This window comes from Aegilops tauschii, chromosome 3 (genome assembly GCF_002575655.3).
Source record: "Aegilops tauschii subsp. strangulata cultivar AL8/78 chromosome 3, Aet v6.0, whole genome shotgun sequence".
In the NCBI taxonomy this organism is placed as follows: Eukaryota; Viridiplantae; Streptophyta; class Magnoliopsida; order Poales; family Poaceae; genus Aegilops; species Aegilops tauschii.
In genome coordinates, this window is record NC_053037.3 from 542,466,421 (window position 1) to 542,494,254 (window position 27,834).

General features: G+C 48.0%; 2 protein-coding genes and 2 long non-coding RNA genes across 4 annotated transcripts; 2 read left to right on the forward strand and 2 right to left on the reverse strand.

The window, feature by feature from the left end:
- The first annotated feature begins 8,815 nt into the window (after nt 1–8,815).
- LOC109780713 (uncharacterized) lies at nt 8,816–11,198 on the forward strand. Its single transcript, XM_020339295.3, has 5 exons — nt 8,816–9,205; nt 9,460–9,592; nt 9,712–9,835; nt 10,564–10,652; nt 10,734–11,198. Exons 1-5 carry the CDS (start codon nt 9,075–9,077, stop codon nt 10,956–10,958), a joined length of 702 nt encoding a protein of 233 aa, XP_020194884.1. The 5' UTR covers nt 8,816–9,074; the 3' UTR covers nt 10,959–11,198.
- Nucleotides 11,199–11,288: 90 nt separating this feature from the next.
- Nucleotides 11,289–14,978, reverse strand: LOC120976951 (uncharacterized). Its single transcript, XR_005773623.3, has 4 exons — nt 14,509–14,978; nt 12,278–14,238; nt 11,922–12,046; nt 11,289–11,776 (listed from the first exon to the last, which is right to left on the reverse strand). It is a non-coding gene; the product is annotated as an uncharacterized lncRNA (long non-coding RNA).
- A 302-nt stretch (nt 14,979–15,280) lies between these two features.
- Nucleotides 15,281–15,949, reverse strand: LOC120976200 (uncharacterized). The gene is made up of 2 exons (XR_005771450.1): nt 15,725–15,949; nt 15,281–15,643 (listed from the first exon to the last, which is right to left on the reverse strand). It is a non-coding gene; the product is annotated as an uncharacterized lncRNA (long non-coding RNA).
- Nucleotides 15,950–22,723: 6,774 nt separating this feature from the next.
- On the forward strand, nt 22,724–25,788 carry LOC109780709 (uncharacterized). The gene is made up of 5 exons (XM_040402762.2): nt 22,724–22,799; nt 23,297–23,423; nt 23,751–23,917; nt 24,430–24,745; nt 25,317–25,788. Exons 1-5 carry the CDS (start codon nt 22,724–22,726, stop codon nt 25,516–25,518), a joined length of 888 nt encoding a protein of 295 aa, XP_040258696.1. The 3' UTR covers nt 25,519–25,788.
- Nucleotides 25,789–27,834: the final 2,046 nt, after the last annotated feature.

Genomic DNA, 27,834 nt, shown 5'->3' on the forward strand with positions numbered 1-27,834 from the left:
GCGGAAAAAGCCGTTCAAAAGAAGCAATCCGGGCCCGTCCAATTTGGACCGCATAGTCGATCGCTCGTGTCAAATTCACGGCACCCCCGATAAGCCAGCCAACCACACCAACAGAGAATGCTGGGTGTTCAAACAGGCCGGCAAGCTGAATGCCGAAAACAAGGAAAAGGGGCTGCGTAGCGACGACGACGAGGAGCCCTGGCCGCCGAACACAGGAGGATAGAAGAAATTTCCTCCCCAAGTGAAAACGGTAAACATGATATACGCAACCCATATTCCCAAGCGGGAACGGAAGCGTGCACTAAGGGACGTCTATGCGATGGAGCCAGTCGCCCCAAAGTTCAACCCATGGTCTTCTTTTCCAATCACTTTTGATCGCAGGGACCACCCCACAAGTATCCGTCATGGCGGTTCTGCCGCATTGGTCCTTGATCCCATCATTGACGGATTTCACCTCACTCGAGTCCTTATGGATGGTGGCAGCAGCCTGAACCTGCTCTATCAGGATACAATGCGCAAAATGGGTATAGACCCCTCCAGGATCAAACCCACAAAAACCACCTTCAAAGGTGTCATACCAGGTGTAGAGGCCTGTTGCACTGGCTCAATCACACTGGAAGTGGTCTTCGGATCTCCGGACAACTTCCGAAGCGAGGAATTAATCTTCGATATCGTTCCCTTCCGCGGTGGCTATCACGCACTACTCGGACAAACCGCATTTGCTAGATTCAATGCGGTACCGCATTATGCATACCTCAAGCTCAAAATGCCAGGACCTCGCGGGGTTATAATAGTTAATGGAAACACAGAACGCTCGCTCCATACGGAGGAGCACACTGCGGCCCTCGCGGCAGAAGTGCAAAGCAGCCTTCTGAGACAAGCCGCCAATTCGGCGACAAAACCCCCGGACACCTTCAAGCGAGTCCGGAGTACCCTGCAACAGGATCGCCCGGCACGTTCAGAGCTCGCCTAGCAATTCGGCCTCCGTCATAGTCCCAGTAAAGCGGCGAAGATTGCGCCGCGCGTACATAATTACGCACTCAAGATACCATGGGCGCAGGCGGAGGCACGACTATGGCACGGCCCACAATGTGGCTCAACCGCCTCAAGGCCTGTATATCTTTATCATTTTCTCTCTTTCAGGACCCTACTCTCTGGAAGCTCTTTCCGACAGCCTGATTATCGGACCCATTACGGGAAGGAAATACCAAGGAAGCAAGAAGCTCTGACGTACAAGGGAATCCCTAGGTGGTCTCTGATAACGATCGATATACCTGTTTTACATACCCATACGCAGCTTGCCCTTGGATAGGACATGTCAAATAGTCCTATTTTTTGCTTATTGCACTACTTGTATACATACGCTTTGACGTATCATTTAAATAACAATGTATAGTGTTAGCTTATTATTGCATTTCCTTTTTTTCCTTGTCTGCTTATTTACGACAAATTGCACCCGTACATTCTGGTACGTCCAGTGCGCCAGGGGCTTCAGTGTACCCCATAACGCGGCATGAAAAGTCCGAACACTTTCGACAGTGCGGCACCCCGAACTTATAGCATTATATGCATCAGCTCCGAATCATGTCTTGGGTCAATAGTTGGGTTTTCCCGGCTCCCATGTTTTGGTACCTTATGTTCCGCTATATCGGCTAAGGTAGCACTGGGAGAACTACTGCGATTGTGTCCCGGTTCTTCCGGACGAGCACCTCAGTAGAGAAAGCCGAAAACTGACTGTCATGATGCGGCGAGAGCTGGCCGCTGTTCGAGAGGTCTCAAATCCTTAAAGATTTTTTCCACTTCGGGCGAGGAGTTGGCCTTGTCTGATTTCGGCGTACATAGCGCCCCAAGTTAGGCCTTCCAAATACTAGGGGCTTCGCCAAAATTTAAAATTGTAGACTTCTATGGCTAAGTGAGAGTGATAAAGCTTTATAGTTCGATTGCCTGGTTCGTTGTGCTGAACACCTCCTTCGAAGGACCCAAAACTGGGATAAAGAGTGATCAGGTTTATCCCGAACACCTCAGTACTAGTTACATGGGGGCAGAAGCCGACGACTGGCCAACTCTCAGATTTTATAAACGGTCGCACAGAAGGTAATATTTTAAATTAACAAGCGTTACATAGCACACATGAACTCGTTTTCATATTGTAGGATAACATGAGTACACTCATTCAAATATTACATCCTTAGCACATTCCTCCGCCACAAGGCGAGCACCCTTCAGGACACTGTCATAATACTTTTCGGGGTGGCGATGCTCCTTGCCCTCCGGCGGCCCCTCCTTCACCAGCTTTTCGGCGTCCATCTTCGCCCAGTGCACTTTCGCCCGGGCAAAGGCCCTGCGCGCACCCTCAATGCAGACGGACCGCTTTATGACTTCAAACCATGGGCAGGCATTCACAAGCCGCCTTACCAGACCGAAGTAGCTGCCAGGCAGGGGCTCGCCAGGCCACATCCGGACTATGAGACCCCTCATGGCCTGTTCGGCCGCCTTGTGAAGCTCGACCAGTTGCTTCAACTGGTCGCTCAAGGGCATCGGATGTTCGGTCCCAGTATACTGAGACCAGAACAACTTCTCCGTCGAGCTCCCTTCCTCGGCCCGGTAGAACTCCGCGGCATCCGACACACTGCTGGGTAGATCTTCGAACGCTCTTGGAGAGCTCCGAACTCGGGTAATTAAAAGGAAAGTTTCCTTCACATGCTTGCTTTGCATAATGAATGCCTTACCCGTCACTATCTTCTTGACCGCCTGAATCTCCTGGAGGGCCTTTTGGGCTTCGGCCTTGGCATTTTGTGCGTTCTCGAGGGCCTTCGCAAGCTCGGACCCTTGCGTCTTAGAGTCACGCTCTAAGGACTCGTATTTTTTGACGAAATCCTGGAGCTCTTGCTGAACCTCGCCGACTCGGGCCTCTTGCTTCCCGCACTCGGCTCGCTCCTTGGCCGCTTTGTCTTCGGCCTCGGACAGCGCCTTCTTCAGGGCCGCCACTTCGGTCGTGGCCCCTAGCAAAATTCATGACGATCCTATGAACAACCACCTTCTTTTTTCTTTATCAATATACAGACGGGGTATCACTTACCTTTGTTCTCTTCGAGCTGCCTCTTGGTAAGGCCGAGCTCTTCCTTGGACCGCTCAAGGTCCCGCTTCAGTGCGGAGATCTCCGCAGTACGAGCGGCAGCGGCCAGCAGCGAAGCCTGCTTATTCACATAGACATATTATGATTAGACTCCTGTGATTATTATTTGATCCTCTGTTTGGCATTTCTTTGCGAACGCCCAACAGAGCATCAGGGGCTACTGTCTATGCTGTAATATTTTCTTATAATTTGATTACTTACCTCAAAGCCTGTTAGGAGGCTGGCACAGGCTTCAGTCAGTCCGCTTTTTGCGGACTGAACCTTCTTGACCACCGCACTCATGACAGTGCGGTGCTCTTCGTCAATGGAAGCGCCGCGAAGCACTTCCAGCAAGTTGTCCGATGCCTCTGGATGGACAGAGGCCATCGGCACAAACGGCTTGCCCCCCTTAGCGAGGGGTCGCCTGATAGAGTCCGGAACCACTGGAGGTTCCGGCGCAGTATTCGGCTGGGGGCCAAACTTTCTACCCCCAGCATCTGGGACGTCGCCTTGGGGCGCCTCCAGAACTACCTCCCCTTGGTTCGGTGCCCTTTGAGACAACACCTCGGTGTCATTCGTAGGGCGAGGGGAGGAGGCGGTCGGGATTGAATAGTTGTTCATCTCCGACTGGCCCAAAGACTCATTCGAAGAGGATACGTCGATATGGGCTTTGGATGGACTGCATGATCATGTTTGGCATGATAAGAGGCAATAAGATGAAATATACCAGAACTATTATGGTGTCCGGATACTTACGACTTCGCCAGGGGCTTGTCCCTGGGTAGCCACTCCTCGTCGCTAAAAGCGGCTACTGTGGAGCAGTCCGGAAGGAGGGCCCTTCCCTTCTTGGACCTTTCGGCCTCCCCAGAGGGGGCGGCCTTCCTTTTCTTGTCTCCCCCAGCTGGGTGGGGGAGAACTTTCCTCTTCCTTCTCCTCGTTTTCGTGGGAGGAGGGTGCCCCAGTGTTATCAGACGATGAGTCCGATACAACCTTGCGCCGGAGACCTTTCCTGGTCCCCACGGCCTTCTTCTTTGCCTTCTTCTCCGGCACCTCATAGGGCGCCGGAACCAGCATCTCCGTCAGGAGAGCCCTTGCTGGATCTTCGGGCAGTGGGGCCGGACAATCGATCTGCTCCGCTGTCGCTACCCAGTCCTGTTAAAATGGCATGGAGGCTCAGATCCTTCACATGATTATACTGGGGAAAGGAACATCTTACAAGATATAAGGAGCTTACCGGATTGGCAGGGCGCTTGGCGCTGAGCCCGCGATCCTCGGTAAGGGGAGGAGGCACCTCGGCGGACTTGAACAGCACCTTCCAGATGTCTTGGTGTGTCATGTCGAAAAGCTCTCGCAGCGTCTGGTGCTTGGCCGGGTCGAACTCCCACATATTGAATGCCCGTCTTTGACACGGGAGGATCCGGCGGAAGAGCATGACCTGGACCACATTGACAAGCTTGATTTTCTTGCTTATCATCTTTTTAACACAACTCTGGAGTCCGGTCAGCTCCACCGATGAGCCCCAGGATAGGCCCTTCTCTTTCCAGGAGGTGAGCCGCATGGGGATCCCGGATCAAAATTTGGGGGCCGCCACCCAGTTGGTGTTGCGCGGCTCGGTGATGTAGAACCACCCCGATTGCCACCCCTTCACAGTCTCCACATAGGAGCCTTCGAGCCAGGTGACGTTGGGCATCCTGCCCACCATAGCGCCTCCGCACTCCGCTTGCTGGCCGACCACCACCTTCGGTTTCACGTTGAAGGTCTTCAGCCACAGGCCGAAGTGAGGCTTGATGCAGAGGAAGGCCTCGCACACGACGATAAAAGCTGAGATGTTGAGGATGAAATTGGGGGCCAGATCATGGAAGTCCAGCCCGTAGTGGAACATGAGCCCACAGACAAATGGGTGGAGGGGAAATCCCAGCCCGCGGACGAAGTGGGTAAGGAATACAACCCTTTCGTGGCGTTCTGGGGTAGGGACGATCTGCCCCGCGTCTGGGAGCCGGTGCGCGATGTCTGCGGCCAGGTATCCGGCTTCTCGGAGCTTCGTAATGTTCTCCTCCGTAACGGAGGAGACCATCCATTTGCCTCCCGCTCCAGACATGTTTGGAATGGTTTTTGTGGAGAAAATGAGAACTTGGGCGCTGGAGCTCGAGTGCGCAAGAATGGATGGGCAGGGAAGAAGAAGGCGTGGGTGAAAAGGAGGAGTCCTTGTCCCTGTATAAGGGCGGTAGAAACTGTGCGCCTCCCCCTGCCTGGTAAACGCACTTATTCCCCAAGCGCCGTGATTGATGGCGTGGTTGGGTTACCCATACCTGTATTGATGAGAATCCCGTGATAAGGGGACATGATCTCTGCTTCGACAAGACGTGCCAAGAAAACCGCCTCGCAATATGTGCAGTAGCTGGTTGAGAAAAACAGTTCGAATAATGACCGGGCCGTGGCGTGGTGTCACGCTATGAAAGTTGTCAGCAGATTAGATTTGTGGAATATTATACTCTCTACGGTGGTATGTGGAAATTGTTTTGCAGAGCCGGACACGATCCGTATGTTCAAAATCTTCTATGGAGTATTCGGAGGAGGAACCCGCCTTGCAATGCCGAAGACAATCTGCGCGCCGGACTCATCGTCATTGAAGCCTGGTTCAGGGGCTACTGAGGGAGTCGTGGATTAGGGGGTCCTCGGACTGCCGGACTATATACTTTGGCCGGACTGTTGGACTATGAAGATGCAAGATTGAAGACTTCGTCCCTTGTCCGGATGGGACTCTCCTTTGCATGGAAGGCAAGCTTGGCAATTCGGATATGTAGATCTCCTCCCTTGTAACAGACTCTGTGTAACCCTAGCCCCCTCCGGTGTCTATATAAACCGGAGGGTTTAGTCCGTAGGCCAACAACAATCAGAATCATAGGCTAGCTTCTAGGGTTTAGCCTCTACGATCTCGTGGTAGATCAACTCTTGTAATACTCATATCATCAAGATCAATCAAGCAGGAAGTAGGGTATTACCTCCATCGAGAGGGCCCGAACCTGGGTAAACATTATGTCCCCCGCCTCCTGTTACCATCCGCCTTAGACGCACAGTTCGGGACCCCCTATCCGAGATCCGCCGGTTTTGACACTGACACTTGGCACTTCAAATGTCCAGGGTATTCACGGTCAAGAGCGCATACAATTTAGCGGAAAGCCTCAAAGAGAACAGTGGGCTTCAGGTATCCAGCTCCACTAGTGATGCAGGGGATCATAGTATATGGGATTTGATCTGGAAATCGAAGGTGCCGAACAAGATTAAAGTCTTTGCATGGAGAGTAGCGATGAGCACGCTGGCCACAAAAGCAAATAAGCACAAGAGAACTATAACACATGATGTCATCCACACCATTTGTGGAACTGAAAATGAGGATGAATTTCATGCCGTGGTTACGTGCACAAAGAGCAGGGCCTTACGACATGCCATGAGAGAGTGGTGGAATTTGCCAAGTGAAAGGTGCTTTCGATTTACGGGAGAAGATTGGCTCCAAGGCCCACTCGATCCCTTGATGAACGAACAAAAGTGCTTTTACTCCTATGGAGAGCTTGGTTCTTCAGGGATAACCGTATCCATGGAAATTGTTGGGGATATTCCCCATGACCAAGACCCGGCTCATAAGGATAAGCCGCCCTGAGGCTTAAGTCATCTCTATGCTTAAGTCTCCCTCACGTTAAGTCATTTCTGGACTTTCGCCCTGACTTTAAGTCATTTCTGAACTTAAGTCGCCCTGACGTTAAGTCATCTCTGGACTTAAGCAACCATCTTAACCATCCATTTTAACCCACCTTGATGAGTCCCGGAGATGAGTCCTGGAAGATGAGACGCCTGAAGATAAGCCCTGAAGGTAACCCGCCCGGTGTAACCCACCGGGTGTAAGCTGCCCATCTGGAGATAAGAACCCCAGGGTTCAGAAGCCCACAGTGAGAAGCCCGCAATGGAAAACCAGAATAGGTTAAGTCCTAATCCGACTTGGACTCTACATGTAACCCGCCCCTTCAACTTATATAAGGAGGGACAAGGCACCTAAGAGGGCTAGGTTTTACAAGGTTAAGATAGCCAGGGCTTAGACAGACATGGCATAGACAAGATCAAAGTAGAGGCTCTCAAGATAGAGGTAGCGAAACCCCGGCCTTGTAACCGAGATCGTCATCGTCATCAATATCAATCAAGCAGGATGTAGGCTTTTACCTCCACCGGGAGGGTCCGAACCTGGGTAAAATCTCGTGTCTCTCGTCCCGCTCAACCCCGTTCAAGCTACCACTTAGATGCGTTGGCCTCATGACTAAGTCCTCACACTAGGACATCAGCCGTGACAAAACCACGACAGAAATGGAAAAGAAACAATACAAGGTTCGGTGATGTTCCTACGTAGGTACGCGGAAGAGATTGCCTGCATGCATGAACCTAATCGCACGGAACCTGAGAAGGAAAAGGGGTCCCTATTCAATAAATAGTCAAGATAGGCAGAACCAGCCGTGACCAATCGATGGATCGCCCCCCCCCCCAAGGTGTGATCAAATTAAATACAGATGCATCATTCCAGGCTGATTCAGGACAAAGTATAGTAGGTGCAGTGGCCAGAGATTGGCTAGGCAGAGTGTTTGTCTCTGTCAGTTGTCAATTCGACAAATGTAATTTAGTGGAGGAGGCTGAATCAATGGCTGCATCTGTTGGACTGGCTGCCCTAACGAAGTTGTACCAGGGGGACTTGATTCTAGAGCTGGATTGTGCGGCAGTGGTCAGACACCTCACGTCCAATGAGCCAGTGTCCTCGGAGTGCTTCCCACTGATCCATGATATTAGGCTCCTGCAGAAATGGTTCAAGTCTACGGTGGTGGTTGCTGTAAAACACAGCTGCAATGGCATGGCCCATTCTGGCGGCTCTGGCAAAGATAAAAGGTGACCAGGACAAAATCGGTGACATCCCGGATGATGTAGGTGAGCTATGGATCTCTCAATGTACCCATAACTCTGAGTGATGTTTACTAAGGTTATTCTAAAAAAACAGCGTGTTGTCTTATTTTATCGTTATAGCTTAGGGGGCCGCCGACCAACTTTATGTTCCGTTTTCAATGATGTGTATATTGAAAGCACACACTCAAAACATAGTTTGCCATCTAATCATAATGTATTTAACGCCAAAATCTTCATTAGAGGCGTGTTTCCTTTCAAGCACATATCAAGATAAAGACCATAGGCCCCACAAAAAAGAAAGATAAAGACCATAGGAAGACGCACACGAACAAGATCCAACAATGGAGGATTGTCATGACATAGGAAGATAATGATCTTCTCAAGCGTCGCTTTCCGGCAACTGCATTTTCCGGAGGGGCTTCGCCTCAAGGGAGACAAGTGTCACACATCCCATGCTACCTCCTATGAAAATGAGGTCACCCACTAAAAAATAAAGAAATGGGAAAGTTTGTGGGACATGAGGGTTAGTGTGTGTTATTGGACCCACCTATCGCCGCATGGTGACAAAGGCAACGAGGCGATGATGTTTGTCGGGTTCCATTGTCAACCTATCCATTGGTGTCCTGACGTGAGAAGATCACGGCGTACTCGAGCGCCGCTTTGCGATGAGTGTCACGCCTCCCTTGCCAAAGACGACGACAAGGAGCTATCCGGATACAAAATAAACAAAAGGGGTAGTTGGGATGGGTATGAGCTGGCTATGCGGCAAAAGCGCGTGTGTGTAAGGGATGCTGAATGAAAGCGTTTGTGAACACCTCGCCTCTTCCCCGCGTTCTCATCCTGTTCAGCGTCTCTTCTCTCCCCGAATTCTCCACTCCCTGATCCAAATCAACGCGATCTCATCATAGACGAGGCACTACAAGTGCTCATCCTTACTCCTCTAGAAACCTTCGCCACATCAGTCGACCCCACGTTTTGATTGCGGCTGGCTGCGAAGGTGAGCGAGGGGCAGGCGGCACAAATGAATCGGTTGGGCGGCAGTGGCACTGGCGGCGCCGATGTGCCACCGCTGCAGCATCAGCAGTTGGAGGAGGTGATGGGCCACGGCGATCCCATGCTAGTGGCGATGCGCAACAATTACCGCCAGAGGATGTAAGTGCTTTACTATTTGTATATCTCCGTAGAAAATTATGTAGGATGTGGTGGTGTTCACTAGCTATTCGGTCATGGGTTTCAAGTGTATATATGCTCTGAATAGTAGAATCAACTTTCACACGGCACCGAGGTTGATAACCTTCCCTTATTTGGCAAGGTCTTGTTTGACATAATTTCCAAAACGCGCGGGGTGGGAGAACTTGAAAGCTTTCTTCATTTGATTCTATATTTCGTTGTTCTTGAGTTTCCAGATTGGAGCATGCAGAAAGGGTGGTAACTGCGAGATTACATAAAGGATTGAGGGTACCTGATGACTGGCAGCGGGGGCTGCCGGAGCTTGCTAGGCGGGTCGAGAAAGTCTTGTTTGAGAAACACCCAAACAAGGTGCACCCTGTTTACTTATTCTTTTGTATGTATCCTGGTCTGGTCCATCTCTTGACTAGAAAGGTAAATCGCTGTCTCATCGTTTTTCCTGATGATGAAATCTCCTGTTTTTTCGGCAGAGGGAGTACTACAACATGACGAATGAACCAATTCAGCCACATTTCGAGTTTGCTGTCACGACCTCGCTTGCTCAGACTGAGAGGCAGAGAGCATCTTCCACTGCCTATGCTCGTGTCACCCAAGGTGCTTACTACAAATCGTTGAATTTTTTGTGACAAACAACATCCGGTGCAGTCCTGGTTCTCCATCCGTATCTCGCTGCAATTTGCATATAATGTTTCACTGAGCTTCTGCTCATATATCCTTCTGGATGTGTGCCTTAACTTGATATAATTCTGTAGCCATCGTGTAGTCTCTAGGTACGGGTGCAAGCGGAAGCCAGCTTCGTCCCTTGAAACTATCAATTAGCTAGCTTCAAATTTGCTCATCACCTGCCTAAAATTAACACTACATTTCTACTATGCTATTGTCCGCTAGCCCGCCCAGTTTGCATCCCTACCTGTTCTAGCCGGCAAATCCAATTGCTAGCAATATGTTTGACAAATTTCTACTACGAATTTATGTGCTGAAAAGAACACATGCTTGTATGCTTGAGAAAAGCCATGCACTGAATTGCTGTTAATACGATGAAAGAGCTCTAAGTAAAATTTTAAGATTAAAGATCCACTACCAGAAATTAGCATTGCTTACCTTCCTTCAGACTCTTAATTTCCCTTTTGTTTAGTATGATGAACTAGAACCGGGATATCAAAATGTTCAGCTTCACAGCGTTTGGCAATGTCCATGTATACAATGTTCCATGCTATATTATACTGTATATGCTATTCAGTCTTACAGCTTTATGCTAAATGGTGCGCCCTGTAAATCATGCTTCCAATTTATTAGCTTGGTCTGTGTTGCTTTCTTTCCAGGGGATACCCCCAACGAGCTTGTGAACACAGTACTATCTCTGGCGATAAACTCTAGTGATGACCACTCAAAAGCGTCCAATAGCAACTTGGTAAGAACTGTACACTGGACTTCACCAGTATCGTGTTACAATAATTTTATCAGCTCATCACTGCTACCCATGGCAACGCAGGCAATCCATGCACCTGTTAAGGAGGAGGTCTCAGAGGAACCAAAGTTCAGCTGTCCATTCTGCTTCGAAGAGCTGGTCGATGCGGCATCGACTATCTGCGGCCACATCTTCTGCCACAAGTGCATCGAGTTCTCCATCCAGGCTCAGAGCAGGTGCCCTAGCTGCTGGAGGGGACTCACCATGAACAGCTTCCACCGCGTCTACCTCCCTGCTACCATGGACTAAACTGATCCAGCCCTTCTCGTCGCTGCCATCTGTCATCCTATCTGAACTATACTTCACCGGGTTATCTTTACCATTGAACTTCTGGTACTCAGAAGGCGTGTTACTGAGCCCTTCTTGTCTGCATCCGTCGCTTCTAAATAAACCGTAGTCTCTTCCTGTGGGAAATCGAAACATGTGCTTTGTACCGTGAAAACATATTTTCTGATCGTTAGAGGTATATTTGGTTGTTTGCGCGCTCTACAGTATGGCATGCCACATATTTGTAGATTTGGTCTTGCGTTGTCACCTTTTTCTGAATCTCACAAGTCACAGACCTTATTAATTGGCAATAGTTCTGGAGGTACAAACGCTGAGTGAGTGGCGGAGGGCCAAGCCATACATGGAGGCCGGGGGTGCCATAGATAGCAGAACTTGCATAAGGCCACCCCGTAGAACTCACTTAGCATAAACCATACCTGGAGCTTCCTTGTTGCACTCACTTAGCATAAGGCTAACGAGGAGAACTCCGAGGCTCGCGCCTTATGATTTGTCCATACCGACAGAACCACGATCCCTTGTCACCGGCTGCCTCCCTTCTAAGTTGAGAACTCCTTCTGAAGGTAAAATGTGGCTTGCACACAAAATTGAGGTGATCATGAATTTTAGAGAGAGAAAAATAGGTATAGTACTGTAGTGGAACTGGAATCAGTTAGGTATCTTCGATGGACTGGCGACGAGAGACAGATCTGGCTGTCGGTGAGCATGTTGCTGACATTGGATGCTAAAACATCCAGAAACCCCGCCATTTGTTCCAGGGTTCCTTCTCCCCTGACCTGGTACTGGAAACACCGAAGCAAGCATGCAAATAAAAATTAGTCGTCGGTATTACCACCTTTTACACATGAACAATCACATGCTAAAAACAAGGATAATGAAGATCACTTACTAGAGCAAGTGTGGTGGAGCTGAAATCAATTAAGTTACCTTGAAAATCAACCGCAGAGATGAGAGACGGGTCTTGGTTGGCCCTTGTTCTAGAGCAAAAACTAGATAGATTGCTCTTGTTCTCTGGGAAGTAGTGGCAGGGTTCAGTCGCACTTGAGCTGGTACTGAAAACAAGAATGCAAACAAAATTGGTCATCTTTATTACTAATTTAAACAATCCCTTCAGATGAAAAGTCCCATGCTAAAAAGAAGGATGATGAGATTCAGTAACCGGAGACCAGCAACAATTCCTTCTAAAAGGAAAATGTGGCTTGCAACACAAGAAGACAGTGCACACAAAACTGAGGACATCATCAATTTCAGAGAGAAAAAGGCAGGGTAGTGTGATGAACTACCTTGAATGGGGCCGAGAGATGAGAGATGGATCTTGGTTAGCCCTTTGCTCCAGAGCAAAAGCTAGCTAGATCTCCCTTGTCCCTTGCTCTGAGAGAAGTGGTGGTGAGCACCGAGTGGCACTTGCTCCAGTGGAAAAGGGCAAAAAGCTAGGTAGATCTCCCTTGCTATTTGAGAAGTGATAGTGGTGAGGGAGTTTTTTTCAGGTAACGGCCAGTAAGTCAGATTTCCCTGTGCTAAAAAAACTCTCCTTGGTCAGATCATTTGTTTTGTGATCTGAAACCTGAAACTAAACTGGAGGTGATTGTGACAAATGAATATACCAGATAAATCAAGTGCAACGGCATCTAAACTAAATGTGATTGTGTTGACAAAACAACACAGACACATCGCATTGCCATAACAACATAACATGACATGGTCCAAGGATCAGACTAAATTGAATTAGTCATCTGATCTCTCTCTACTCTGCTTGCTCACTCAACTTGGAGTCACCTCAATAAACAGAGCATGCATGCAGTTTCAGACAGAATGGCCAAGTCCAGCAACAGACACTCGGTGGATTCTGAACCACTGCAGGTCGTTAAAAGATAGCCATGCGGTATATGTGGTTGTTTGGTATATCATCAGTGTCATCGAGTTAATTAGAATAGTAGAACCACCCTTCTGTTGGCAATACAAATTGAAATGACTAGCTGAATGTTAAGGTTAATACGCTAGAACCGCCAAGCTTTTCTATGCTAAATTAATTACTAGCCGAACATTGAGGTTGAATAATACTTCAGAACTTCACTACTGTTGGTTCATTATCCAAGAAATGCCATCAGCCGTACTGTGGATTGCTGAATACATTGTGAATGCTGGCTAACTTGGTAAAGAGACATTCCTATCCTTTTCGGCCTTTCACCAATTAAAATCGGAATCCCTATGAGAAATAAAAATCACAATTCACCGCATGTTTTTTTTAGAAAAGGAGGACGACCCCCGGTCTCTGCATCTGGACGATGCATACGGCCATTTTATTAATTATTGGCACAAGACCTTACAGAGTCATACAACAATAAGCCTAAAGCCACCAAACTAAGCAACATCTGTCGCTATCCCTATCCAGTTGATGTAGGGGCGCTGAAAGTCTTGGCCTAATACCAAACAGACCTCGCAGCCAAACCTAACATCTAAGACTTGAGGTCCCAACCAGGACGCCTGCCGGGTATGGGCACCCATCAGTCAGGCGTGCTTCTCAACCAGGACGCCTGCCGGGTATGAGGCCGCCGCAGCCACCTGCCACCAATCCATCTTCAGAGCTGTACTGCTGCATCAACCTTGCCCGGTCTAATTGCCGCCGACGCCACCACGACGCCAGGCAGCGTCACCCTCCTGCGCGAGTCCTTCTCCGCTCATCAGGCGCCGAGTCTCCACTGCGCCACGCCGCCGAGACCGCCGTCATCAATGGAGCAGAGGAAACACCGCTCCTCCTCTTGTCTCCTCCAAACCAGCACTTGCTCCGAAACGATGCCCCCACGAGGGAGAACGATACCGAAGGCACCGTCATCGTCCGATCCGGTATACCCAGATCTAGGGTTTCCCCCGGAACTTCCCGATCAGGTTGATGTGACCTGCAACGACGATGCCTCCAGAAGGGAACGACGTCTGAGACGCCGCCATCGTCCGCCAAGACCGCAGTCAGGCGCGATTTTCACCGGAAGCCACGTCTTCCCGACCTCGTGGCTGGCTGGAACCGAGCATTTACGTGGAGATAACAATGTTCAGTACAGAAAAGGCTAGGTAACAATACACAGAAGAGGGAAAGGCTAGCAGAAAAGCAGTAGAGGGCCGGGAAATACATATCCATGCACCTTGTCTCCACTAGATAATAGTCCTTCCTCTCACTGAGTAAAGAACTACTTACTCCTCATAATCAATCGTTCGCTCAGTCCTCTTGATGTTCATCCCCCGACTGATCCTGCCAAACGAAACCAAACAGCAGGAAAATATATCTTCAGATCCAGCTAGCTCTAAATATAGCATACGAATGAAACCAACAATTTTGACACAATTATATGCAATGCACATATTTACACCATACAAATGCAACAGAGATGCATCCATACTTGCTGATTCAGATCTGATGGAGTAGCAAAAGGAAGGAAAATGATGGTGTAGCACAAATACAAATACGCATGATGGATTGGTGCAGGGAAAAAGAGAGTAAGGAGTACAGGATGGGGGAGACCTTGATGGCGACGGCGGTGAGGAAAGGTGCTGGAGCGGCGGGCGTACTGCTCCGAGAATTTTGTCCGGGCCTTCTCCGTGGGTTTCGCGGAAGCGCAGCCGGGGAGGGAGTCCACGGCCGTTGGTGGCTCGCGTCCGACGCCGTCGCAGGATCCGGCATCGCCACGACTGGATAAAGCCGGAATTGCTCCTCCAGTCGAAAAAATCCAGCTTTTCCAAGGGAGTACAGGACGGGGATGGCAGAGCTTTGAGAAGGGGACGGGGCTTCCAAAAAACAATAAAGGGTCGACGGTCATCAAAACGCCACTCGGAGGAATTTTTAGGCCTACTTAGCGAGAGAATTGCAGGAATTCGCTCCACACAGGAGTCGAACTGTTCTGGATACTGCTCTGTTCTCCTTTTGTGTCCTTCAATATACGTATAATATTGAGTCTGTTCCGTATTTTTGTCGTCTGCTGTTCTATTGCTAGCCCGGCCCATACCATATTGTGGGCTTCATTTACTTTTGGATGTATCTCAAAGAAAAAACTTTTGGATGATTTTCTTATCAAGTTCTTGTTGCGTGGAGGTTGTTTTGATCTTCAGGTCTCTTCTAGGGAAGAATCTTTTGCTTTTGGTTTCGGATTACGCGCGCCAATCGATGACGATGTTGCTTGCTTTCTTTTCCTGGTCGATTAATAATTTTAAACTGATTTCTTGTTCTTCTTGACAAATATCTTAATCTCAGGCAAGTGCGCTGGTTAACTAGTTAGCTTGTGGGTGTTTGTGTAATATAACTGCACGACAACCCTCGGGCCAAGCGATGTGTTCTTCAAGCAACACCCACAAACAACACTTTTACATGGGTATATGAAGCAAAACATGTGTGATATGTACCTGATGGAACCGGACACTATCTACTTTGTTCTTCCACTCCTCTCTCGAACTACGCGTTACCGGAAATGTGTAAAAATAAATACAATCTCAAATGCAATGCAAGGGTTCCGCTCGGTCGCATCATATGAAATCCTGGTCCGGGTCATCGCCTTGCCGAGAGCTGTCTCCGTCAAGCATCATCTTGGTCATGTTGGCCCTCTGCACAAGCCGGACTAACGCCTCCACCACCTCTGACATCGGCGGCCTGAATTCTCGTTAGTCTACAAACACACACATTTTCATAGGATCAGTGATAGATAGGAGATTACTTGCATCAAAAAAGCAATCCAACTATACACTACCAGCTAGCTCTTGCGGTGGTTGCGGTGGGAGATGAGGTGTCTTGGAGACGCACTTGGTGGATGGACTTGGCGGGGAGCCGTGAGAGGAGGTCGGTTTCCGGAGGATGGAGGAGGCGGCTAGCTAGGGTGGCGGGAAGAGGAAGGACATGGAAGCAGCAAGGGAGAGGGGATGCAGGCGTGCTAGCTCGGGAGATGTGGGGGCCAGACTTGCGAAGGCGCTAGTGAGCAGTGGCGGATAACCTTCGCTTGTTGGGCGGCGGTGGATAGACATCCTATTTTTTTCTAAAGCGGACGCTCCCCCTAAGAAAGAAAAAACAGACGCCTGTCTGTCAACACGAAGCGACGGCGGCATAGCAGAAGCGTCCTTTTTCTTTTAGGTAAAAAAAAAGAGCGAGAGCAAATGCTTCGCACAAATCCTCCTGTCTCGAGGCGACGACGGTGGCGTCTGTGGGAGAGCGGCCTTTTTTAGCCCGTGGGACTGGAAGCGGCTGGGCAGAACGAAGGAAGCGATGGTGGCAGCATCTGGCGGAGAGCGGTTTTTTTTAGCCCGTGTGAGTGGAAGCGGCTGGGCGGAACGAAGGAAGCGTCAGCAGGGGCCTTTGAATCGGGCCAGCCTATTACTATAGCTGCAGCGTAAGAGTATTTTTCCTGCGGTTTTGCTTATCTGTTTTTCACTGTTTGCAGCGGTTTACATTAATTTTCTCTGGTTTTCTTTTCATTTCCTTTTTCCTTTCATTTTCTTTTCAGATTTTTATGTTTCTTTCTCGGTTTTCTTTGGTTTCGTTTGCTTTTCTCTTTTTCCTTTTTTCTTTTCTTAACACATGTATACTTTTTTGTCACACGCAATGTACATTTTTACTATACATCATAAAATATTATTTATACACGTTTTACATTTTACAAATACGTTGTTAACATTTCTTTTCAAATACATGTTTCGATGTCTATTTTTTCATACACATTGTAAATTTTTGTATGCATCTGAAACATTATTTCTATACATGTTGAATATTTTTTCAAATACACAACTAATAATTCTCTAAAAAATGCATGTTTTGATGTCTGCTTATTTTTGTACAAATTGTATACTTTTCATATACATATGAAACAATTTTTATACATATTTAATATTTTTTAAATACATGATTAACATTTTTTAAACATATGTTTTGATATCTACTTTTTCCATACACATTGTACATTTTTGTATACATTAGGAACATTTTATTATACATATTTAGCATTAGATACATGATTAACATTTTCTAAAATATATGTTTTTGATGTCTATTTTCCCCCTAAATGCTGTGCATTTTTGTATAAATCAGAATCATTTTTTTGTACAGGTCTGACATTATTTTTACAGTGCTACAACATTTTTAAAACAATGAACACTTTTAAAAATATAAAGCAAAAAAAAGATAAAAAAACACCAGGGAAAAACATGTGAAAATACTGGAGAAGAAACGAAAAAACCACAAGAAAAAACGGTCTGCAAAAATAAGACTGTGCATACATGTGGCAGGTGCGTGTGTGCTGTGCTCGGAATCCTGGGGATCATGGTGCTTCCACCAACTGGCACAATCTCATCAATCAGCTCTTTGTTCTTGTCCAGTTGAGCCTTTCTCATGTGACTGTCCACCAATGCCATGACTTTAAGGAACAAGTCATGGTTTTATAAAAGAAGAAGAAGAAGAAGAAGAAGAAGAAGAAGAGAGTCATGGTTCAGCTCCTCAAACTCGGCCCGCGTGTCCTAGAGTAATTACTACTAATTAGGGCTAGGTTGATTAGTTAGTCAAAGTCCTCCCTCTGTACGTGGTGTAGTCCATAAAAGCATAACCCCCCCGATCAGCCAACAAACGCCGTCCCACGAAGTCAGCCATTGTGCAACCTGCGCCAAATCCAGTCGCACCAAATCCAGGTATTTCTTCTCTCTCTTTTGGAACATAGACGCTAGCAGCGTCCGGCTTTAACTTAATAAAGTCACCAGGCAGAATCTTCACATACAGTCTTACAAACCAGAAATAACAGTCCAGCGAGCCCATGGCTCAAGATAAAACTAAGTAGCATACAACCACAAGCTCGAACACACAAAAGCGGAGTATCAAGGCCATAGCTAGCAGCACGAGTAGGATCATGGGGCAGCCATCGTCCCGTGCCGCGCCTTCATCATGGATGACTTGATCAGCTCCATGGCCTCGTTCATGCGCTCGATGTCACGCTTCTTCCCCAGTGGAGCCCAGACCTGAAGGAAAATGTGGCATTTGAAGATAATATCAGCGGGGTGGGTCGGGAATTTGTGTTCAATCGTAATTTTGTTACGAACCGTCCAAAGGGACCAAAGAAGCGCCCCAACGCATCTCCAAACTATCCTAGCATTGGCCCCTCTTTGCGTCGTTAAGATAGACAGCAGTTCGTGGCCAGACTGAGGGTTCCAATTTTGATTGAATGCGTCTCTCACTGCACTCCACGCAAATCTAGCAAGCACACAACCAAAGAAGACGTGGTTCGCGTTTTCCGCAGGTGGTGCATGTGCCGTCCGCCGGCCCATTTCGTTTGTCAACGTTGTCCGACGTAGGTAAGCGGTTGCGAAACATTTGCCAAAAGAAGATCTTGATCTTGAGAGGAATGGCAGCTTTCCATAGCCCCCTAGCTATATCTAAAGTAGGTCCCGAAGATAGCTTGTCATATAAGGACTTGACCGAAAATCGCTTAGAAGCGGTCAACTTCCACGATATCGTGTCTGCCCCAGTGCTACGGTTCAGACCACTTAAGTCGACCGTCAAAGCGTCCCAGCTTGCAGCCTCCCTGGGCTCTAGATTCCTGATGAACGAAATGGCTGGAGGGTGGACGCGTAAAGCATCGGCCACGAAAATGTTAGTGTCCGTTGCCAGTTGGTACAGTTCCGGATGGGATTGCCATAACGGCTCCTGACCCCACCAATGGTCGAGCCAGAACCGTGTGGACTTGCCGTTGTTTACCCGGAACTGTGCACCAACTGAAAAAGCCGGTCGTACCGCTTGGATCCCGTTCCAAAAGGTCGAACCGTTGGTTTTAGCCTTAAACAGATTCCCCTCCGGGAAATATTTGGCTCGAAGGATGTCTGCCCAGAGCCCCGACTCGTTTTGGGCTAGACGCCACCACCACTTAGTTAGCAACGCCACGTTCATGAGTTTAGAATTCGTGATACCTAGGCCGCCAAATTTTTTTGGCCTACACGCTGCTGCCCATTTCACTAAGTGATACTTGCGCTTGGTCCCGGCTCCTTCCCAAAAGAACCGGGAGCGAGGGGTATCGAGTCTTGTGTGAACCCCGTCCGCTAGTAGGAACATCCCCATAGTGAAAATAGGGAGGGAAGATAAACTCGAGTTGGTTAGGATTAGCCTCGCCGCCGAGGACATAAACCTACCCCTCCAAGGGCTCACTCGGTTAGCGACCTTCCCATAAAGCGGTTCCCATTCCGCTATGGTAGGTTTCTTGGTCGAAATCGGGAGGCCCAAGTATTTAATTGGAAAGCTCCCTAGCTTGCAATTAAGGAGATTCGCAACCCGCGAGCTAGCTAGATCATCCATCCCAATGGTGATCACTTTGCTTTTCAGAAAGTTGATCTTAAGCCCTGATAAGATCTCGAACGCAAGCAAGAGTAGCTTGGTAGTTGCTAAGCTGTGGTCGTCGGGTTCGAGTAAGAGCATCGTATCGTCAGCGTATTGCAAATGCGTGACCCCACCCGGAATCAGATGCGCAACGAGCCCTTTAATGTGACCCGCTGCCCTTGCTTTATTAATCATGGCCGCCAAGGCATCCGCAACAAAGTTGAAGATAATCGGGGAACTTGGGTCTCCCTGACGGAGACCACGCTTGTTGGGAAAGAACTTGCCCATTGTGCCGTTGATATTGACCGCCGTGTGCCCACTACACACAAGGTGCATGATACGATGTACGAATCCTGCCTCAAACCCCTTTTTGAGGAGGACTTCTCGCACGAACTCCCAGTTCACGCGATCGTACGCTTTCTCGAAATCTAATTTGAGGAGCACTCCCTGTGCCTTGGTCCTTTTCAACTCGTGAACGATCTCTTGTAACGCAATTGGTCCCTCGAGAATGTTACGGTGTTTGAGGAAACCCGTTTGACTAGAACTAATCACTCGTTGAGCGACCGGAGCCAAGTGCGATGCATACACTTTCGCACAAAGTTTGAACGGGACGTTGATCAAGGTAATGGGTCTAAAAAGTTTGATATTATCCGCCCCCTTGACCTTAGGAATAAGGCAAATGGCACCATAGTTCAGCCGGGAGAGATCCACAGTGCCTAAGGCGAAGCCATTGACAATATCGTAAAACAAGTGCTTAAGGCAGGGCCAAAAAGTCTTAAAGAACTCCACCGGCCAACCGTCCGGCCCAGGCGCCGTGCTCGATTTCATGCCGTGTAAGGCCTGGTCTATTTCCTCAGGAAGGAATGAAAGGGCTAACCTATCATTCTCTTCCTGCGAGACCCGTTCCGGGGTATCCCACAAATCACCGCGAAGGCGTAATGGTTTTTCAGCGACCGTCCCCAAAAGGTCTATGAAAAACTCGTAGATATGGGCCATGATTTGGTCCTGCGCCAACAGAACACCTTGTTCTGTTTGGAGACGCAAGATGGTGCATTTCCTTTTCCGCCCGTTCGCGTAGGCGTGGAAATATCCAGTGTTTGCGTCTCCTTTCGTGACCCATTTGACTCCGCCCCTGCGTCGCCAATATTCCTCTTCCGCGCGTAAAATCGCTGTCACTTGATCCTCTAAAGCGTACCTATGCGCCCACTCAGCCTCCGAGAAAGGTCGGCGATCAGCCTCCAAATCTAACAGCGAGATCGCCTCAACGATGCGCGCGCGCTCTTTCTTGGACTCGCTACCATGATTAGCCCCCCACCCACGCAGGTAGGCGCGCAGCTTGCTAGCAGCCGCGACCCAGCCCTCTGCTGGGCCGCGTTGAGGTCCCAGATGAGCACAAATCACGCCCCAACGCTCGACCACCATCTGGGCAAATCCCTCTGCTTCAAACCACGCCGTTTCGAAGTAGAAACGAGGACTACGACGAATGAGCTCCTCCCCTGAGGAGAAAATTAGCGGGACGTGGTCTGATCCGATGCGCGTCTCCGCCACGAGGGAGCACATGGGAAACAAGACCTCCCATTCGGGAGTAAAAAAAACCCTATCTAGCACGCTACGGACCGGCTGCATTTGCTTGTTAGTCCAGGTATATCTGGCACCAGTCCGTGCGACCTCCCGCAATGCCGCTGCCGCAATGGCATTATTGAATAAGGACACCCTTGTCCAGTCAATACGGCCATTATTCTTATCCGCCCCCGAGCGAATTAAGTTAAAGTCTCCCCCTACCACCACAGGGAGGTTGATATCCCTTTTGGCCCCGACCAGGGTGGTAAGTTCTAGTAGGAACGCTGGCGATCTGGAGTGGTCAGCCGGCCTGTAGACACACACAACCACCCACGACAAGCCAGAAACACGGTGCTTAATAGTAGTAGATAAAAGGAACACACCCACATCCCACTGCAGAACATCGCAAACATCTTTATTACAACCCAAAAGAATGCCACCAGAGTGACCGACAGAGGGAACCCACTGCCACTCAAAACGTTGAAGAGGATCAAAAGCAAGCAAATCCCTGAAGGGAAAATCAGTTTTAATCGTCTCTTGTAACGCAACCACGTCTATATGTTCTTTGATCATGAATTCTCTGAGCTGCGTGCGTCGACCACCGTGGCCACAACCACGGATATTCCAGAACATGTAACGCATCTAAATCACCCTGTTACGTAGGCGCACACCTCTAGAGGTCACCGCCTTCGCCACTCTCTTCCTAGCCGTCGCTCGGCCATTAGAAGGAAGGGCACCAGCTTCCCTAGCTAGTGACACCTCGTCGGGCACTCTCTCAGCAACAGCCTCTACTGGCACAATGGCTAACTCGCAGTTGTTAGCGCAGCGCACAGCAGCGGCCGCCAGCGCCGCCTGCGCCTCTTCCCTAGCGCGCACAAGAGAAACGATCTCGGGCTGTGCCCCACGAGTCTCCACCCCGCAGTCATCTAGAATGCTCACTAGCTGCTCATCCGAGAAGGCATTAAGAATGCGAAAAGAGGGCAAAGGGTTACCTGCGGCGTCCATGTTCTTGTCAGCAGTGCGAAGTTTGGCGCTTTCCAAGGAGGAGAGGTCGCCGAGCTTGGCCTTGGCCCGAACACTCGGGGCGCGCTGCGCCACCGGGATCGCCTTGGTGCGCCTGGCCTTGTTGATAGTTCCCGTCGTCCCCAGCGCTGCGCCCAACTCACCACCAAGGTCAGAGCTCTCCGCCTCCGCCACCACCAACGCCTGCTTGTTCGCCGGTTTCCTCCCCGCCGTCTTCTTCGGTTGCCTGCCCCCACTGTTGGAGCCCCGGCGCGGAGCAGGCGTATTGTTAGCTGGCTCGCTAACCACGCCACCGAAGTCCGCCCCCACAGCCACTGGTGAGGAGGTTGGCAGAGAAGGAGGGACATCAGAGGAAACCCCACCCGCGCCAGTCAAAGTCGCCGCCACCTGGGATGGGCCAAGGTTGGACCCGTACTCGTTGAAGGTAAGTTCCAGCGACCTGGCTAGCGGGGGCCCGCTGACCGCGGTGTCCTGTGTCGCCACCCCCATGGCACCAATCTCGGCCGACAACGCACCCAGCTTGTCCCAAGTTTCTGTGTCAATGGATGTGTCCTGAATGCTGTCGTCTTGGTCTTCTCTCTCTGACTTTTGCTTTCGCCTTCTAGGTTTCGACGGCTTTCAGGCCGGGTCCCTTCTTTCTAATCTCCCACCCTTAGACCTTTTGATCTCTCCGATTTAGGGTTTAACATTCTCGCGAACCGTCAAAATTGTTTTGTACCTCCGCATTCTGGCAATACATACGCATGGTTTTTGTATGCCTGTAGTAACTGTTTTGAACAAGACTAGATATCTTGCCCATTAATTATGCCCCAACTAAGGCGCCATGCTTAATTTCACATGCAGACCAAGAGGAGACAAGAGGAAGGGGCAGACCAATATGGGCAACGCCGGGAGCACAGGTATGCTTCTCTGCACAATTCAACTTCAGACTGTATGTATTACAAATAGCTTTAAATTGAGGAAGCTCTTGCCCTCGCCATCACGTTGATGAACTGAATCCCTGTGAATGCATCACATTGTTGGTCCCAATGCTTATTCATTAGAGCCAATATATAGTAGATACTAATATAAGAGCATTTAGAACACTACTTTAGTGATATAAACGCTCTTATATTAGTTTACAGAGGGAGTACTATCTATACATGCAAAAGTGGCCTCTTGTATTAAAAGAAGAAGGAAAAAAACGCATGTTCTGTCGTTTGTACCCTGACTAGTGACCGGTGACATGTTAACTACTGCAATATATTAGTGGCCAGTGGCCACTTCTCACAAATCACTGTATGCAAGATTTTCATTCATATAATCTTAACATAGACAACTATATATTCTGCACCCTTCCATTTTCCCAAGGATGAGTATAATTTTCAGTTGTTGCCTCCTTCGGTGAAAATTTCAGCTCCTGCAAGCTTAGGAGAGACCCATGTTCCACACTTAAAATGGAAGGTTCATGACTTCTCAGCGCTACTTGAGACGAACGCTGCATCGGCGGTCTCTTCTGCTTTTGAATGCTCTGGGTACAGGTGGTACGTATGCATCATACTCGCAATAGCAACTTTACAGAATTAACGTATTAGATGTATAAATATCATCTGGTTTTTCGTAGTGGATAAAGTAACTGTCTGTTAACTAAATACCTAATATTTCGGGGTGTTGATTACTCAGAAATCATGTTTCAGTCAGGTTGAAATAGCAACCACAATCTCACAAACCCCATATAAACAGCCAGACGATGAAGCTATATATAGGATGCATCAAGTAAATATATATAGGATGCATCAAGTGAAGAAACTAGGCTTGATTCAGTAATGACTTGTATAGACTTACTTGGTTTCCTTCAATTCCCATCCCAGGTTCCTGCGAGTGACTCCAAAGCACAAACAAGGTGTTATGGGAAATCCATATGTGGCTCTTTCTCTCGAGATATACCACACATGGTTGGAGCAAGTTCACACAGTGCATGCAGTATTCGAGCTGTCAATATTCAACCATTCAAAAGGAGTTTATTGTGGATGCAAAGGTATATAGACTCGTGAATGTGTTTCTTCAAGTACATCCATCCAATTTCCCCACAAAAAAGAGTGCATCCATCTTATTAGCAAGTCTTGTGTGCATCACAAGTTTGAGCTATAGATTCTTCCATCATTACAAATCAATACCTACAAGTTTCGTAACATAATCAATTGCTTTTCCGATTAGCAAGTCGCTTCATATTTTCTTTTCTGTTAAGTGTGTCCGTCGACATTCTGTACTGTGCGTCACACACTCGAGATTCTTCTGATTGGAACAACGTTCCAAAGTACATATGCATGTTCTCTTTTACTTTGATGACCTCTCCTTAAATGCTAACCAGGGGGAAAGCTGATTAAATGTATTTTTTCGCGGAAAAGTTGATTATATGTTATTTGGGATATTTTCATCTTACATACAAGTTCTTGCTTCTCTAATTTTCGAACTTTTACCTAAACACTGCTAGCTACAACTTCTTCGTTTTCTAATCGTCTATAAGTTCTAACCTTTACCTAAATACAGCTAGCTACAACTTTGATGTCAAGAATACCTACTCGAAGCCGCATTGCTTGATTCCTCTTCAGGAGCTACTGAAATCATCTGCTTTTCTAGTTGATGATAGCTGTGTCTTTGGTGTGGAGATATTAAAAATCGATGTCTCTTCTCCTGAAAAGAAGGATGTTGTGGTTCAGAAGAAGGCTACTACAGTTCAGAATCTCTTTATCCAGAAGAAAGGGTTCATTAAAGGGACATACACTTGGACCATGGATAATTTCCTTGAATTGGACTTGAAGCACTTCGTCCGTTCTCCTACATTTGAAGTTGGCGGACTTAAATGGTATACATCTGGGTAGTTACATCACGAATAATTTATATAAATAGCATGCATGTGTTATCCAACATTTTAGCTTATATGTATCCTTTAGCTTATCAGTCCTTCAGATATTCCAACCGGATATTTTAGCTTGATCTCTAAGCATGCAACCAAGATATTTACAGATATGGTAGCACATCCCAGTTTCAATCTTTCAATACAGAAGGGTTTTTGCATGGCGTACAGAAAATTCAGGAACGAATTAGAAACAATGTAGTACTAAAATCTATGTTGGCGTATAAAATTTCATGGCTGAATGTATGTTGTTTAGGAGGAAAAAAATGCAGAAATTTCATTATCATGTATATATTTGGTACAACCGGTTCTTGTATGTGTCACATACCATATCAATTATTTTCTCAAATTGTTATTGTACTGTAGTCATGCTTTGCTTTGTTTTTTTTTTGTACAATTGTAATGCCACCAAGTTGTGGTCAAAGTTTCTGCTTTCAGTAACAAACCGCATTCTTGAAATACATTTTCCCGGGTACCCAATTAGTATATTTTATGAGTCACTTCCCATTCTTGTCAACAGGTACATCCGTATGTATCCACGTGGTGACAAGTACAGCAATGATTGCCTCAGCTTGTACTTATCCCTGGATGACTCGGTTGAGCTCCCTTTGGAGTATGGGAAGGTGGTTGAATTGACACTATCCATCCTGGACCAAAAGAATGTGAAACACCGGACTGCAACTTCAGGTTCAGCTCTCCTTAGCAAGTATCAGTGCTGCTGATATGTGCGATTCAAGCAGCTAGTAGATGTAACCTCATGATGATTACAATTGATCTTTACTTTTGTGGCGAATCGCAGGTCTCTGGGTATGTGGACAGGGACATAAATTGGTATGTGTACAGGGAATGGGATCGTCTAACTTCTTTGGACTGAAGGAACTCAAGGACCCGTTGGGAGGCTATGTTGTGGGATCGAGCTGCATTGTGAAGGCAGATCTCACCATCGTCGGTTCATCCAATGATGACTAGATCTTTACCTCATGACCTGAAGAAGAAATAATGCGCCTTCATCCTAGCAGTTAGAGTTGTATATATGAGATGGTGTTGTGAACTTGTCTGATGTTCTTATGTTCACAAGGAGTCCAGAAATGATTTCTAGGTATATTGTCTGTGATATTATATTATTTGGAAATACTTCAATATTTGTCAGTTGATGAGTTCCGTTTGCATGTTGTGTAGTTCCATGATGCTATTTTCATGGCCTCATGCATTCAAACATCGGCCCACAAGAGATTAACTGCCATTTGATTCTGCTTCCTTTCGATCCAATGGACCAAAAAATTGAACTAGAAGTTTAGTTTGCAGGAAGTGCTGCATGGACATTTGCACTTAATTTGAAGCATGGAGCCATGACAGGACTAGGCAGAATACATATTAAGAAATGATCTCTTAGTAACAATATCTCTCATCATATTTTTAGGTATATATCTTGTATATTGTAGATAAGAATAAGAGATGACCCATTATACATCACTAGCAGGTAGTGCGCGGCGGCACGCCGCACTATGTTGATTGGTTCAAGAATTGTTTATGCGATTCTCAAAAAAGGAGAGAATTTTTTATGCCGAGCTTTTGAGAATTCGTTGTGCATGCTGCAGGGATACTAAAAACAGATAAGCTAGTTGTTTATTTAGAAATTTTACATAATGCAAACATAAATACAGAAACATGAAGGGGTATGATTACTCGGTCGTGGCTTAAATCATGGTTCATGTATAGTTTTTAGTATTTCATCTGAACTTCTATTTTAGTTTTTCTGGTCGTTTTTGTTTTCAGGTTTTGTTGTGCAAATTACTCAGATGGAGGTATGGGTGCAGTCTTGAATAAGCTTGACATTTCCCCACGTTCATAATTCACGAACCTAGCTACCGTAGTATTACTTTACAAGTTACGATAACGTGACATGACTCTAACATTGTAAGGTACACACGAAGTTTACAATCCCTTTGACAAAAACAATGGAACACTACTATGACATTGACTGAACATTTCCTAGATGTCAGGTGGGGCCCTGTTAGACAAATCCATACTATACCATTGACTAAACATTTCCTAGAAGTCAGGATGCAGGCCAGGTGTGATGCGGCTGCATGCCAAACACCTAAGAGCATCTCTAGCAGACCCGTATATAGCCACAACCCGCAAAATAACTGTCAAAATACGGGTCGACGCGCAAAATCCTGCCCGACCAGACACCGCAAACGCGTCCGACCCGTAAATTTTTTTTTTGCAGGGTGCGGCAAAAGATCTCCCTCAATCTTTAGATTCACGGGGTGGGAGGCCGACCTGAGCTCGACCCTATCCGCAGCGAGATTTGGCGCGAGGAAAATTTCCGCGCGCCCGTTCCCGCCCCCCCCACCCTTCCGCCGCCATTGCCCCCGCCACCGCCCTGCTCCGATGCGTCTTCCCGGGCAGTTCTTCGCCGCCATGGATGACTCCCAGCCGTCCCCCGTCACCGTTGAGGTCGCCCATGCGCAATCCCCTCCGGCGGATCTCGTCGCCAACCATGTTGGCCCCGCCGTCGCCCAAGGCACCACTGCGCCTGCCCGCAAGCGGCAGGGCAACGTGGTCGTGCTGGGTCGGAATCCGGCTGGCCCCGCCGGGAAGGCCCGCACTCCGGGCGCCGACGCCGCTGCGCGATCCCGGTCGGCGGCGGAGAAGGTCGGCAAGGTCTCGGGCGTAAAGCGGAAGAAGATTCCTACAAAGAGGCTGGCTCCTTCATCCACTCCCTCCGCCCCGGCAAGAGGTTCCTCGGCAATGCCGTTCAACGGCGGTCCTTCCACCGCTAGCGAGGTGTTTGACGAAATGGCCGGAAGGTATGCCTCTTCGGTCCCTTCAATTTTCTTTGCTTTTCGCCATTGCGGTAGCTCGTGACTTGTTGTCGCTCACTATAGCGGGGGTTCGAACAATGCCACTGCCAAGTTCGTGAACTTGTTGGACACCAACGCCGTTGACATCGATCAAGCCCCGTGCGCTGAATTCGATTACAATGAGATGGAGGGCGGCGTGGATGATCACGGCGGTGAAGAAGAATTGGA

What these genes read in the sequence shown, in the direction of transcription:
- LOC109780709 (XM_040402762.2), top strand. Translation starts at nt 22,724, where the DNA reads ATGCTTAATTTCACATGCAGACCAAGAGGAGACAAGAGGAAGGGGCAG. An exon ending in GAATGCTCTGGGTACAGGTG is followed by an intron (nt 23,424 to 23,750) that starts GTACGTATGCAT and finishes TTCCCATCCCAG; the next exon opens with GTTCCTGCGAGTGACTCCAA. An exon ending in GAAGTTGGCGGACTTAAATG is followed by an intron (nt 24,746 to 25,316) that starts GTATACATCTGG and finishes TCTTGTCAACAG; the next exon opens with GTACATCCGTATGTATCCAC.
- LOC109780713 (XM_020339295.3), top strand. Translation starts at nt 9,075, where the DNA reads ATGAATCGGTTGGGCGGCAGTGGCACTGGCGGCGCCGATGTGCCACCG. An exon ending in AACAATTACCGCCAGAGGAT is followed by an intron (nt 9,206 to 9,459) that starts GTAAGTGCTTTA and finishes TTGAGTTTCCAG; the next exon opens with ATTGGAGCATGCAGAAAGGG. An exon ending in AAGCGTCCAATAGCAACTTG is followed by an intron (nt 10,653 to 10,733) that starts GTAAGAACTGTA and finishes ATGGCAACGCAG; the next exon opens with GCAATCCATGCACCTGTTAA.